The 13,562-nt window shown below is 36.2% G+C and overlaps 2 protein-coding genes across 3 annotated transcripts; one reads left to right on the forward strand and one right to left on the reverse strand.

Annotated features, from left to right (window-relative positions):
* Positions 1–872: 872 nt before the first annotated feature.
* taf10 (TAF10 RNA polymerase II, TATA box binding protein (TBP)-associated factor) lies at positions 873–4,684 on the reverse strand. Its single transcript, XM_040047355.1, has 5 exons — positions 4,290–4,684; positions 2,381–2,538; positions 2,198–2,262; positions 1,344–1,458; positions 873–1,199 (listed from the first exon to the last, which is right to left on the reverse strand). Exons 1-5 carry the CDS (start codon positions 4,420–4,422, stop codon positions 1,110–1,112), a joined length of 561 nt encoding a protein of 186 aa, XP_039903289.1. The 5' UTR covers positions 4,423–4,684; the 3' UTR covers positions 873–1,109.
* Positions 4,685–5,238: 554 nt separating this feature from the next.
* zgc:154075 (uncharacterized protein LOC556929 homolog) lies at positions 5,239–11,140 on the forward strand. 2 transcript variants are annotated; one of them, XM_040047347.1, is made up of 14 exons: positions 5,239–5,429; positions 5,714–5,822; positions 6,037–6,121; positions 6,197–6,270; positions 6,364–6,423; positions 7,237–7,344; positions 7,724–7,780; positions 8,136–8,266; positions 8,459–8,513; positions 8,622–8,714; positions 8,810–8,944; positions 9,524–9,625; positions 10,301–10,462; positions 10,672–10,807. In XM_040047347.1, exons 1-14 carry the CDS (start codon positions 5,416–5,418, stop codon positions 10,696–10,698), a joined length of 1,212 nt encoding a protein of 403 aa, XP_039903281.1. In that variant the 5' UTR covers positions 5,239–5,415; the 3' UTR covers positions 10,699–10,807. The 2 variants fall into 2 exon arrangements, with proteins under 2 accessions (XP_039903281.1, XP_039903280.1); XM_040047346.1 differs by having other exon boundaries at positions 5,240–5,429; positions 10,680–11,140.
* The last annotated feature ends 2,422 nt before the right edge of the window (positions 11,141–13,562 follow it).

Raw genomic sequence — 13,562 nt, forward strand, 5'->3', positions numbered from 1 at the left:
ATGAACAGTTTACCAAAAAAAAAAAAAAAGGCTGAATTTGTCTTTACTTCTACCTAAAAAACTGTCAACGAAATTACTGCATTTAGTACTATTTAGTAGTCCTTTCCATATCAAATTCATTAAGTGAGTATCAACTGGTAAGGTAAAGGTCTGGAACTTAGTTTTTTTCTTTTATTAAAATCTATACCATCTATAATCTCAAATCTATGCTTATAAATACAGCAGCAAAAAATCTTTCACACGTGAAATTTCCAATTTAGACTAATTATACAATACAAAATGAAAATGTTGGGGGTGTAAATCACTTGAATTCCAGAGTGTCAGTCCTGCTCTGGTATCTGACATTTGTGAAGAACATCACATAAAGCTGTCATGGGCCGCATCCATAAAGGGAAAAAAAAAAAAAAAAAAAAAAAAAAAAAAAAAAACTGTTCACAAAAGTCCAGGAAAACTGATAATCTGACCTTCACCAAAAAACAAAGCCTTGTTTGATGGGTGCAGTAGGTTTCATGTGGATCTAGCAAGGTCTAAGAGGAACTGTGTCGGCCAGGATGTATAGAGATGTAGCTGCATGACTGTAGTTCAGACAATATTTTAAGACAGCATTATAAATGAAACCTTATATACTTAAGCGAGGTTCCCAGTCTGAAGAAGCTTTGGAAGTGGGGAAGTTTCCAAAACGAAAATGATCCCAGACAGACCGACAATTACCAAAGTTGTTTTAAAGAAGAAAAAGGAGAAAGTTATGACAAAGTATGTCCCTGATCTGAATCCAGCAAAATACATTTGAAGAAATTTGAACTGTAAGGTAGAGGAACAAAAGTCATACAGAAAAGATTAGCTTTACTAATTTTGACACCTTTGTGGGAAAATGTTTCTGTTAAAGGTTTTATTTTCACAATAAAACAACATTTTTACAAATTAACAAATTGCAAAGACTGCGCCACAAAACAAATGACCAAATGCAAATTGACTGCAAAGATTTCTCAAAGTTGTTCTAACTCAAGGTGAGAAAAAAAAAAAAAATAGCAATACAGGTTGTCACAAACTCTGCTGTGCAAGCAGGCAGATAAGTACTAGCAATAGCAAAAAGCTCTAAAGAATTTGTTTTATGTAAAGTAATAAGGTTTCTTCACATTCACACCATATTCTGCGAGGGCAGGAGTCAGGTCCTCCATAGTCAATGTGTACTTCTTATCCTATACACAGGAGGAGGAAGAAAATTATCAGGAGCAAAAATAACTGAAAGCAGATGAAACCTTCCTCTTCTAGCAACACTCACACAGCGCTCTCTAAATATTGTACATCATATTTAAAGTGCCTGTTAAATTAGACAAGCTTACCTTCGTCTTACTTCTTGAGCTTCCTGAGGCAGTGCCTTTCATTTTGCAGTACTGCAGCGCATCATTGGCAATGTCTGAGATAAATTTCTGAGATGCGAGGGAGATCAGACGAATTCTATGCATGGAAAAAAGAAAATAATTAATGACTTCTTCCCTTAATGGTTTACAGCCTATCTGTATCCTTACTTTGAAAAACACCACACACATAAACCTCAGATTTTCTCTGATCTTGTTCGGAGTGATCACAAAGCTGACATTAAAGAGTCTTACAAGGTTAGAGATGTTGCATTTTGGTTAAAAGGTTAAAGCCAGTTTGTTTTAAGCAAATCTAATCAGCCAACACTCCCTTTAATATCAGAAAGCACAGTGCTACCTGACTAATACAGTATTAAGATAAGAAATGCTGTATACCATTGGGAAATTCTTTAAATTAAGCAGGAGCATAGAAATATTTGACAATACAGTCATCTATTTGTGACTTCAACATGTTCCCAATGCCAGATTACATTAATTTCCGACTCATTCAGTGCCTTGAACTCGGGTTTTTAATGGTGAACTCATATTATATAAAGGCTTTTAAGTCATAGGTTTGTTAAGTAAATTGGTGGCTATCAATCAAACCTCTGAATGTACCAACTGAGCAGCCTTATGATTTGTGCTGTTTGTTTTATTAGTCACACTCATATCAGGATTATGTACTCCTCCATGCGTGCACACTGACAGACACAAAGCTGTTCCTAGTATACAATTTCCCAGTCTACTTAAAGGACACATGTATAGGTGGAGCCTTTTTGCTGTATTTAATGTCTAAACTGACAAGTCCATGACATTAGACCAGAATTGAGTGTACTCACATCCTTGGATCAGAAGCCTCAAAGCCAGCCCGGTTGAGGTAGTAGCCTGTGACTGCATCAGGAATCTGATGGGGGGGGTGGGGTTTAATAACTACTTATGTATATGCCAATCAAGCACTGATTAAGAAACATTACTGTCAAAAAACATGTGAAGATATGATGTAGCAGGGCTAACTGACTTACCGTGGGAGTGTACTCTTCCAGCTGCATGAGGAAATCAGCCAGTGGCGTGGTGGAAACAGCAGGCTTCACATCTCCATTGGTGATGCCACCAGGAACATACACTCCATTGGAAACAGATGTGTCTGCAGACGGTGTCACCACAGCCGATGAGGACGAAGCTATAAAAAGAGACATCAAGAAGGGTCTATTAAATGCTTGGGAAAAGGGTGGCTTTACCCCTCTGGAAAATTAGGCAAAAGGAGGCCAACTGAACTTCTTTAAGTTTGTGAAGACGTTTCACGTCTTATCCAAAAGCTTCTTCAGTTCAAATAACGAAGGTGGAGAGTCCCAGATATTTAAACCCTAGTGCAGAATGTCACCTTTGGAGATAATCGTTGACCTACTATTAATCATGTGTGACATGACATGAGCCAAGGAGTTAAAAAAAGGGAATGAGTCATTAAACCAGAGGTTTCAAGTGAAATTAAAGTGAGACCTTGCCCCTCCCTATCATGACCTATTGAGGTTACCTGAGGCAAGGGTTGAAGTGTCTGGAAAGGGATCTCAAGATAGCATTGAAGGTGGCGGCTTGTGTTCAGTGATGTTTGTTGACACTGGGCAAAGATGGCCTATTTTACTCCTCTTTCAAACCATCTGTTTTGTCAGTCCAAAATGTGAACATTTGTATCATCAAAAGAGTGTAGCTGTGCATCTGCACCTAAAGGATAAGTTGCACCTTTTGCCGCTTGGTTATTTGGCCAGTGGTGTTGAGGATTTAGGTAAACTTGATTAAATTATAAACACACATGAATAGGGTCAGATTTTGATATCCACCACAAAAAACTATCTGGACACAGTTTCATCTTTTAGCATGACAATGACGCCAAACATATTGCTAATGCATTAAAAAAATACCTGGAAAGAAAAATATACAATTAAGCACTATCACTCATGGATCGGGATCCCAAAGAACAAACTTCAACTTTACTGAAGAATAGTTGGACCACCTTGACAGACAACATAGCAAAAGGCAGCCAACATCCAAAGAAGCTTTAGATGTCCTTCAAGAAGCCTAGAAAACTATTGCTAAAGACTACTTGGAGAAGTAGTTTCCCCATTTTTACATAAAAATTAAATCTATCTTAAGGATGGGGCCTAAGGGTCTTTCACCATCTCACAATGCTGTGACTGCACCAATTCCCCAACTCTCACTGAACGGTACCCATGGCCATTAATTAATGATCATGACAATTTCTATATTAGTAATCAGGAAACTGACCTAACAGTTAGTCAGTTGTGTTAGTTTCAGTCTTTATGCAAATGTAATGTTCACAAGGTTGGGGACCCCACAGTCAGCTGAAACTGAAGACGTCACTTGAATGAGTGATAAAACATATCTCAACAGTCAGATAAATAGAATCAACTTTCTGTGACGACTTAAAGAACCTACAAGAAAGCTTGCCTGAGAGAATTCAAGGTCTTTTAAATAATAAAGGTGATCATATCAAATATTCACTTTATTTTCAAGCTTGTGAGAATTGCACAAACTCTGTTTTTACCTTATATACTAACATTTTTGCAATACACTGTACCCATTTCCAATCTTCCCTGGCAAAATATAAAGAAATCATGGATGGCTTGAGACTTTTGCAAAGTACTGTACTAACAATCTAAAAATTGCAACAGTGGTTAAGTTAGTGATACGGACTTAACCTGAAACATGATAGTTGGTAGGTTTTGTAATAAATATGTTTAAATCACTTTAGTGTAAGACGGCAGCCAGATTAGTACGCGTTTCTCTCAGTCAGGCTTGGTAATGTTGACAATAGTCAATGTACATCGTGGAAAATTCCGACTTCCACAGCGAGATGAAATCATCAAATGCTCTCAGAATAATAACAAAGACAATAACAAAGCCACGTTACGTTACCATTACTTGTGACCGACGGGATGCTGCTCACGTTGGTTGTCGTATTATCATTGGCAATGCAATTACTTGCCGTTGACGATGTGGTAGAAGGCACTCCTGTTGTTACAGACTGATTTAAGTTGTCCATGTTCATGTTGGCGTTAGCTAACGAGCTAACCGTGGTTAACTAGCACCGAAATATGCAGAACACCACAAATCCGCGATTTATAGCTGTAAGACAAATATTTTACAAAATTCTGTTTTAGTATAACTCTACCCTTTAATTCAACGAAATGAATTACCAAAACTAAAAAAAAAAACTATAACTCGTAGCAGAAGTGTTCCTAAGACCTTTGCAGTAAAACGCTGAGCCACTACTGTAAAGTAGATCGCTTCACGTGACCTAGAGCCATCCTCTTCTTCTATGTGTTTTATTGCTGACTGCACACCGCCTCCTACGCCCCCTGTCGTAGCGGAGACTGTAGGTTATAAATTAAATTCAAATTCAAATTCAAATTCAAATTTTTATTTGTCACGTACACAGTCATACACAGTACGATATGTAGTGAAATGCTTGGACAACTGCTCGTGACCTAAAGAAAACAAAAATAATACACTTTCTTCATGATATTTAAAGCATTTAATTCAGATTTGTTCAAAATTATATTGTACTCACAAATATAAAATGATTAGTGTGTAATTATGTCTTCCAATAAATTGATGCATTCTCATAAACTTAAAATGAATCCATTATGAAGACATGGGATCAGGCTCTGGCTTGAATAAGCAATCATGTTGCCCTGTCAGAAAATTCCTGTAAGAAATCAGCATTCAATTGATTGCAGTCTGCAATCTTTTGACATCTAGCGGTGAGATTTTATACCTTTAAACAGAGATTCACGTCTACTGGCGGTGCGAAGTGGTAGTTTACGAGGTGCACTGAATACAGCAGAGCGATCTCGTGAACACTGCAGGGGGCGTTAAGGGAGTGTCAGACATTTTCTCGGTTGATATTCTTGTTCGAAGAAGTGAGTCTCCGTTTTTGTGGTCAGTCTTTCACTGCAGTGGACTGTATGCTGGGCTCTGGACAAATTGTAGTCCTGTATTCGTCTGACCAACGCGGGAGACGGACGTTTGTGACAGTTGAATGGGACAAAACAGGTACTGACAGCCTTTATAAACGTGCAAGTTAAATTCTCCACAAACGTCGATTAACGACTTTCACAAACTTCCTCTCGTCCCCTGTTCAATAATCACTCAGTTTAGTCCACTTTTAAATGATTGGCAATTTTGTGCCTATCTCTGTAGGTTTAACGTGTTTACATATCGCCGTATTAAGGGAAGTATCGTGCATCTGTAGAGGACTGCTCAACCTGTAATCTCACGATTATGTATTTTCTTCGGTTTTGTGGCGGTGTACCTACAAGCTTTAATTTGTATCAAAGTTCACAGGCTGGCAAAATGACTGCTCCTGTCCGTGCCATCGTGGTAGGAGGAGGATGTCGGGGTGAAATCTACTCCCAGTATGCGTCTATTCATCCCGAACGAATGAAGGTTAGGAGAGGCTTGTGTTTCTGAGGGAAACATTTGTCAAAACGTCAGCATGTCTTCGTCTGTCGAAAGGAAATACCTGAAATCTGAAATTAGTCTCCTAATTATAACCCTTCTTTGCTCAAGTCATTGATGCAAGCTGTTCCTACCAATGTCACGTAGTAAGTTGTAATATTTAACGGGGCGTACTTTGATTTATTCACTTTGACCTCCTCAGGTTGTTGCAGTGGCTGATCCACGGAAATTTGCAAGGACCAAACTTCAAAAACAACACAAAATCGTGGAGGAAAACGTATTTGAAGGTGAGAGGAAGAGAGAAAAAGTATCAAATCCTTATAATTATCTGCTTTGTCCTTACTGAGTCCTCTTTTATCCAGACTGGCAGGCTGTAGTTGAAAGAGACAAGTTTGCAGACGCTGTGTTAATTTGCACCCCAGATCGCCTCCATAAGGTAAACATTGTCTGCAGCAAATATTTATTGGTTTAAATTACTTTGAGATGTTCTTAAATTAATTATTATGGTGATCACATTTATGCTTCCTAGGAACCTGCTGTGGCCTTTGCAAAGAAGGGATACCATGTTCTTCTGGAGAAACCAATGGCAGTGAGTGTTTGTGGATGTTATTGATGAACTGATTTTACAGTAATAATTAATCCCTGATTTGCACCAAAAGTTTTATTGTCTGAAGTTTGGACACACAGTTTGATTTTAGCTTCTTTTTAAAAAATACTTTTTAACTTGTATTGTTTAGAAAAATGGCCCATTGAACCTCTCTAAGACCATTTATTTTAGCATTCTAAAATCTGAGGCAGTGTTTGAACAACAGTATCAACATCAAGCAAAGATATTTTCTTCTATCTTGAAATTTGTATTTAGAGAAGACAGTTTAAAATATAATGTTAAAAGTAGTCTGTGTTTTCTTTTAATTTTCTTTAATGTGAACTTTATTAGTGTGTGCTCAAATATGGGACTTTACAGGACACCATAAACTGGCTAATACTTAGACATTTTTTATGTATCTGTTCAAAATTACAGATGGCAAGAAAGACCCGTGAAAATTTCAGGCTTATCTTGAATAATGTTTTAAATATTAAATATCTTCAAACAGGTCTTTAATGTACAAAAAAAAAAAAAACTTCTGAAAGTGGGTCAACAGATTATTTTTTTCAAAGAAAGGACATCTGGAAAAGTATTTGATACATGAAGCTACATTTTTCCAGCAATTGTTCTACGTGTCCAAACTTTAAAGCTTTAAAATCTGCTGATTTGAGCTAGAGTGACCCAACAGTTGTTTGTTTTAGTTGCTTTCACGATTCACTATTCTGAGCAAAAGCTTTAACAAAACAACACACCCTCAGTATTTTACATCAAACTGAAGCACAGCGTCCCTCTTTTAATGTCCCCACATGACTTCAGACAACTGTAGAAGACTGCACGGCGATCGTGGAGGCTTGCATTCAGAGCGGCGTGATGCTGTCCGTGGGTCACGTTCTCCGGTACGATCCAGTCATCCACAAGATAAAGGTGAGGATTTTCTAGTGCACTTTATCCAGCTGTGACAGTTTTCTTCAGCAGGTAGTGGAATCTATTGTGGGTTCAAACACTTAAACTTCATCTGCCTAAAATCTATAGGAACTCTTTCTCATTCAAAACAGCCACACATTTACAGAATCAGCAGGATTGAGGAAAAATAAGCAAACAGAGCACTCTTTTGTGTTTGTGAAAGTGCAAAAAAAACCCCATCAAAAACAGCATTTTAATCAAGAGTGTTGAGGCTGTTTTGACTTGATTAAGTCAAAACTACAATTTTCTCATACTTGGGAAAGTGGTAAAGAAAATTTACAAAATCTGTATGAGGGTTTTGCTGTTTTTTTTATTTATAAAAATAAATGGTCTTTTACAGGAGCTCATAGACGCTGGAGTCATAGGTGAAGTGATCCATATTCAGCACCTGGAACCGGTGAGCAGGCAGATACGATAGAAACATAATAATAATAATAATTATTATTATTATTATTATTATTATTTATTATTATTATTATTATTACCATTGTTAAATTGAATTTAACAGACACATGTTGATTTTTCTTTTATTGTTAATATTATATTGCAATATAAGACATAATTTCATAATTAACATGTTCATTAAGAAAATCATAATTTGGAGACATTTGCACATAGTTGTGGCCTGTGGACAAAATTTTGTAGCATTGTATGTTTTTGTTATGTTTTGGGTTTTTTCAGGGTTTTTAAAGTGTTATTCAATGTTAACATTTCTGCAGCATGGTTAAAAACAGAATCGATCTTTCTTCCAGGTTGGGTTTTATCACTTTGCTCACTCGTTTGTTAGAGGGAACTGGAGAAACGAAGCAGAGAGCTCTTTTGCTCTTCTCACTAAATCTTGCCATGACATTGACCTCATACATCACTGGGCTGGAGGGCGCAGGTATATCATTAGACAGTAGTCAGTGATTAAACTCAAGGCTCAATGTTCAAAAGTAAGATTTTCTTTCTCTTTTATTTTGGCCTAAAACAGCTAGAAAACTACATGTTTAGCCCAATTTTGTTGGACTAGAGGTAAATGGGGATGTTTTTTTGTGTAGTTTGATTATTTACTCTGGCAGTTTGTTCTTGGCAGGTGTGTGAAAGTGTCGTCATTTGGATCCGTCAGCCACTTCAATAAAGACAACAAGGTATGTTGTCTGTTCAGTGATCAAATGAAGATAATCAGTAGCCATGATGGGTAGAAATCTCTGTACTAAGCATGAATATAAAATGTGACGTTACTAGTTTTGTGTCAGCCAGCAGGGGCTGCAGATCGCTGCCTTAACTGTTCAGTAGAAAAAGACTGCCCGTACTCAGCATGCAAAATCTACTTGGACAGTGTGAAGAAGGTAAAAATTTCACCAATTTACTTTCATCATTTATGTACTTTTTTTTTATATACTTCTTATAAATAATTTTTGTGTTTTGTATGTTTGTGTGCTAGGGTCACACTGGCTGGCCAGTATCAGTCATATGCCCCAATTCACTCCCAGACATTGAGTCAGTAACAGAGGCATTGAAGACTGGACCATATGGCCGCTGTGTCTATGAGTGTGACAATGACGTCTGCAGTAACCAGGTTAGAAAACACTGTGAAATCTGCAGCACTGACCCTTTCTGACTCAGTTATGCAGTATTAGCTTCCTATCAGGCATCAAAGATGTATTTAGAATATACAGAATATATTGTACTTGTACCTGCACCACTTTCATTATGTGTACTTTCTTTTTTCTTTAATCTCAACAAACAGTTATCTGCATATGAGTTAAAATAACTTAAACACAGTGAAATTTATTATTTATTTATTTTTTAGCACAAGAAGCTTTCTGGTTTCTGCCGTTTTGCAGTTCTATACTGTACCTCTCATATTTAAGCAGGCTTTGTTGCAAGCAGGAAGATGGTGTGTGTGAGACTAAAATACAGGTTGAATTTGGAGGACTGTAATTACAGAACCATTAGTTGTTGCTGAGATGAGTTTTTGTTTTGTAGTTATGTGCATTTGCCCAAAATATTGGACATTGTCCCCATAGCTTAAATCAGCTGACTGACATACGAATTCCCAGACTGCACTTTGTTTATTTATTTATTTATTTATTTATTTATTTTGTCTGTGATTCTTTCCTTTTATCTCTTTTAACTTTTCTGATCTCCTGAGCAGGTTGTCAACATGGAGTTTGAAGGGGGTGTGACGGCAGCCTTTTCCATGGTGGCATTCACTGAGGAGATTTGTAAGCGAAAAACAACCATTTACGGCAGCAAGGTAGGACTGTAATTAATGTCTCTGGGAAAGATGAGAATGAGAGACTGAAGAAAATCACATAGAAACACATTAATTAGCAAATGAATTATATAAAAGTAAAAGTGTGAATGCTTACAGATACAGAAGGTAAGAAACATTATATATCACAGCACTGTTAATCCTTATAGACCCTGTAACAGTTCAAACTGTTAGAAGCATGTTATTTACTTCATAGGACAAAGGCACTCTTCTGCATCATAAAGCAGAACCGCAGACCAAAATCACCCATTCCATAATATGTTGAAATATGGTTTAACAATGATATGTTATTATAATTAGGGATTTCCTGCCTCGTCATACATTCACAGAAATCTGTGTATTTCCATGTTTTGTTTTGTTTTATGACCATTTGATTTAAAAACTATTATATTTTAGCAATTCCTTATTTGATAAAACTGATTCAGTTGTTTTACAATACTTTCAATTTTGCTTTGTCCTGTTTTTGAGGGTGTCCAAAGTTTCAATATTCAGACAAAAACCTTTTTGATAAAACCAGTTCGATGAGCTATCATTCATACTACTGATGTGTGGCTGATGAAATGATATCTCCTTGAATCTTTAGTATTTGATAAACATAGAGTTAAGTTTGTTACTAAAATTCAGCTCTTTCCTACGTAATGAACTGGGTCTTCTCAGGGCGAGCTCTCATGCAATGGCCACGAGATCCATGTGTTCAACTTCCTGACCCAGAAATCCAGAAAGCACACAGCAGACTATAACACTACCAGGCAGTTCGGTATGAGTGGACACGGTGGAGCAGACTATTGCCTTATACATGCCTTCATTTCTGCTGTGGCAGTGAGTGCTCATTATTCTTTTTTCTTTTTTTTTTTTTTTTAAATATCTAATTTTAGATAAGATTTGTTGTTGCTGAGTTCTACTTCCACTTGAGATTATCTGTATTTGCTTTTCTTGTACCTGTGATGCAGGACTTAAAGGATGCATGTGTCGTATCTATGTGTATCTGCTCTGTGATGGCTAATTTTTGTTTTCATATATCTTTATATGCATGCAGAACAATGATCCATCACTGATACGGTCTGGTCCTGTGGAGACACTGCAGAGTCATTTGCTGGTGTTTGAAGCTGAGCGCTCACGACTAGAGAGCAGAGTGCTGCACTGTGGGGACATTAAACAGAGCTAAAAAAAAATACCTACAATTTTTTTTTTTTTTAGCATATTTTGTTATAGCTTCTTAATAAATCAGTGTAGTAATACCTATATTGTTAGTTATTGAACAAAACTATTAAACTTTCTCATTTGTCAATTACTAGATTTATATACACACACTGACATAGATAACAAGGACTTTTTTTCTAGTGAAGCAAAGATGTCCTGAGAACGTATGATGATTAATGACAATGACACTCACTTCCTAAAATGATTACATAACTGATTCATGTCAGAAAAAGAAATATTAATTTCAAGGGACTGCCTGGTTTAATAAATGCTAAATAAAATCTGTTTTTAGTCTTGTGTCTTTAGTTTCCACATTTTTTTTTCTTCCACACACTATCACGCTACAAAACCTGACACTAGTCTTGAGGCAGTAGGACATGGAAAATATGTACTATTTAAAGAAAAAAGTCATCTTGAATTTAATGGCAACCGCACTCAAATTTTGAGACAGTGTGTCACATCCAGTCTTCAGCACCTGGACTCTTCTGCTCCAAAGCCATGCTATTGTAAGACATGCTGTTTGCCATCGCTTTGCTGAAATGTGAAACCTCTTCCATAAAAAAGATGTTTGGATGAAAGCGTATGATGCTCTGAAACCTGTAATCTTTTTTTTTTTTTTGGTCCCAATAATTTATTACATTTTGACATTAGGACTAATGGAGTACATGAGACCTCAGTTATTAATGAAAACATGAATTTCAAAACTTATCACACCACTTTACAACTGCTCATTGAGGCAAAAAGGTAGGGAAATATTGGGTGAATGAACGGGCACAAGCACAGGACTCTGTCAGATCTTTATGTAACAAGAAAGCTTATTTACACAACACCAAGACACTGAAGAAGTCACTTGGATGAGTGATGAAATGTTTCTTCCAATGAAAACACTACATCCAGATGAACAGAATCAACTTTTGGGGATGCAGAACACCAAGTGCAGTAAAAAGTGATATTTTTTTAATTAAAAATAATTTTTTAAATGGAGGCTGTATGATAAAAAAGTATTTCTATACTATAAAATTAAAACAAAAAGACATTTTAAAGTGGCACATGGCAGCAGGTTTCTATGTAACAAAATTATGTTGTGATTCCATTTTTGCTATCGTTACCGTTTAAAGTAACATAACATATATGAAACATAACAAGCAAAGGTCTTCACCATTTCAATCCAGAGCTTGGAGAGAAATTGACTATCACAGCGGTTGCAAAGCAAGGATTTACTAGCAAGCAGAAATTTGTTGGATTGCAAAACCACTGACCATCGACTGACAGCATGGGAAAAGTAAGTGCATGAATAAATGAATGAATAAGTTCTTCAAGTCATTTGTTTTTGAATCAGGTGTTTAAACTTCAAATTCATATTTGCAAATCTAAAGATTTTACAATTTTTTTACATTCCTGCATTTTTTCTGTGCAGTCCTGTGAAAGGAAACCTTTTGAATCACTGTTTTGTTGTAACAAGAGTAAAAAGCATCTTTTAGTTATTGTATTTATTTTGAACCTTTAAAGCAGTTTGTGGTAAATATAACAGACACTCTGTCACGGTCCTCGGTCGGTGACCCAGTGTTTTGTGTTTTGTATTATTATTGTTATGAATTGAACTTAAATTTGTTATGATTTTTCATTGCTAGTCTCTTGGTTTTTGTTTCTGTATTTCTAGTTCTGTAAGCTCTTTAGCATCTCCTTATTTCCAGTCTTTACGTTTTGTTAATGTGCCTTCCCTCTGTTCACTGTCTTGTCTCTCTGTGCCTTTACTGTGGGACACAAATTTCTTGTTTTCCAGTTTCCTGAGACCTTACTTTTTTTAGCTTCTAGTTATTATGCTTTATTTTCTGTTACCCCTATTTCAGCTCTCTAGAGCGCAAGCTCGTTTAGTTCATCCCTCTGTGTCCTGCAAGTCCTGCATTTGGCACCTATCTCCTTCCTTCCACACAGCTGTAGCCTTTACACACAGTTACTGAATTTGACTCATTTAAAATTTTAAAGGTAAACAAAATAATAACCACTGACCAAATTTAAAAAAGCAAAACAAAACAAAAATAATATTAATAATGATAACAAAAAAAGGCATTACAAAACTTAAATCTTCAGATAAAATGAACTGTTTTCATTTTGTTTATATCTATGTAAAAATGAAATATTTCTAATGCTCTGCTTTTTCCTTTAAATGTGGTGTCATATCATAATAAAAATTGCTTGAAATGTGTATTGAAACAGAAAACATAAACCTACAATATATTTTTCACTACAGTTAACATTTTAATAACAGAACAGTGGTTTCTAGAATATATTTTTCATTTCATTATTGTTTAATCCACAAAACTTCTTTTAGTTCTTTAAGAAAATGTCTTACAGTGAAATAAATACAACTAAATATTTTTTTTTTTTTACACCTTGAATCCTGTCTGGCAGCTTTGGCAAACAGAATCATGATCTCAGTGTCAGTCACTGTCATTTATTCAGCACCAGTGTTTTGATGGGTATTAGTACATCAACACTGTTTAACTGTAAATAATAGCAAGAATAAAACAAAGCAGATCACAACAAAACTTGTACCATGACTTCATATATTTGAGTATGTTTGCCCTTTATGTTTACCTGGTTGTTGAATGTCCCTGACAGGCAAAGATGAAGACAAAGTGGCTAGAGGACAGCAGCCCTGAATCCCTCCAACACCCTCCCGAAAAAACATATTGGACCACATTTGGTGCTCTGCTGG

Source organism: Simochromis diagramma, unplaced genomic scaffold (genome assembly GCF_900408965.1).
Source record: "Simochromis diagramma unplaced genomic scaffold, fSimDia1.1 OVJJ01000387.1, whole genome shotgun sequence".
NCBI classification, from domain to species: domain Eukaryota; kingdom Metazoa; phylum Chordata; class Actinopteri; order Cichliformes; family Cichlidae; genus Simochromis; species Simochromis diagramma.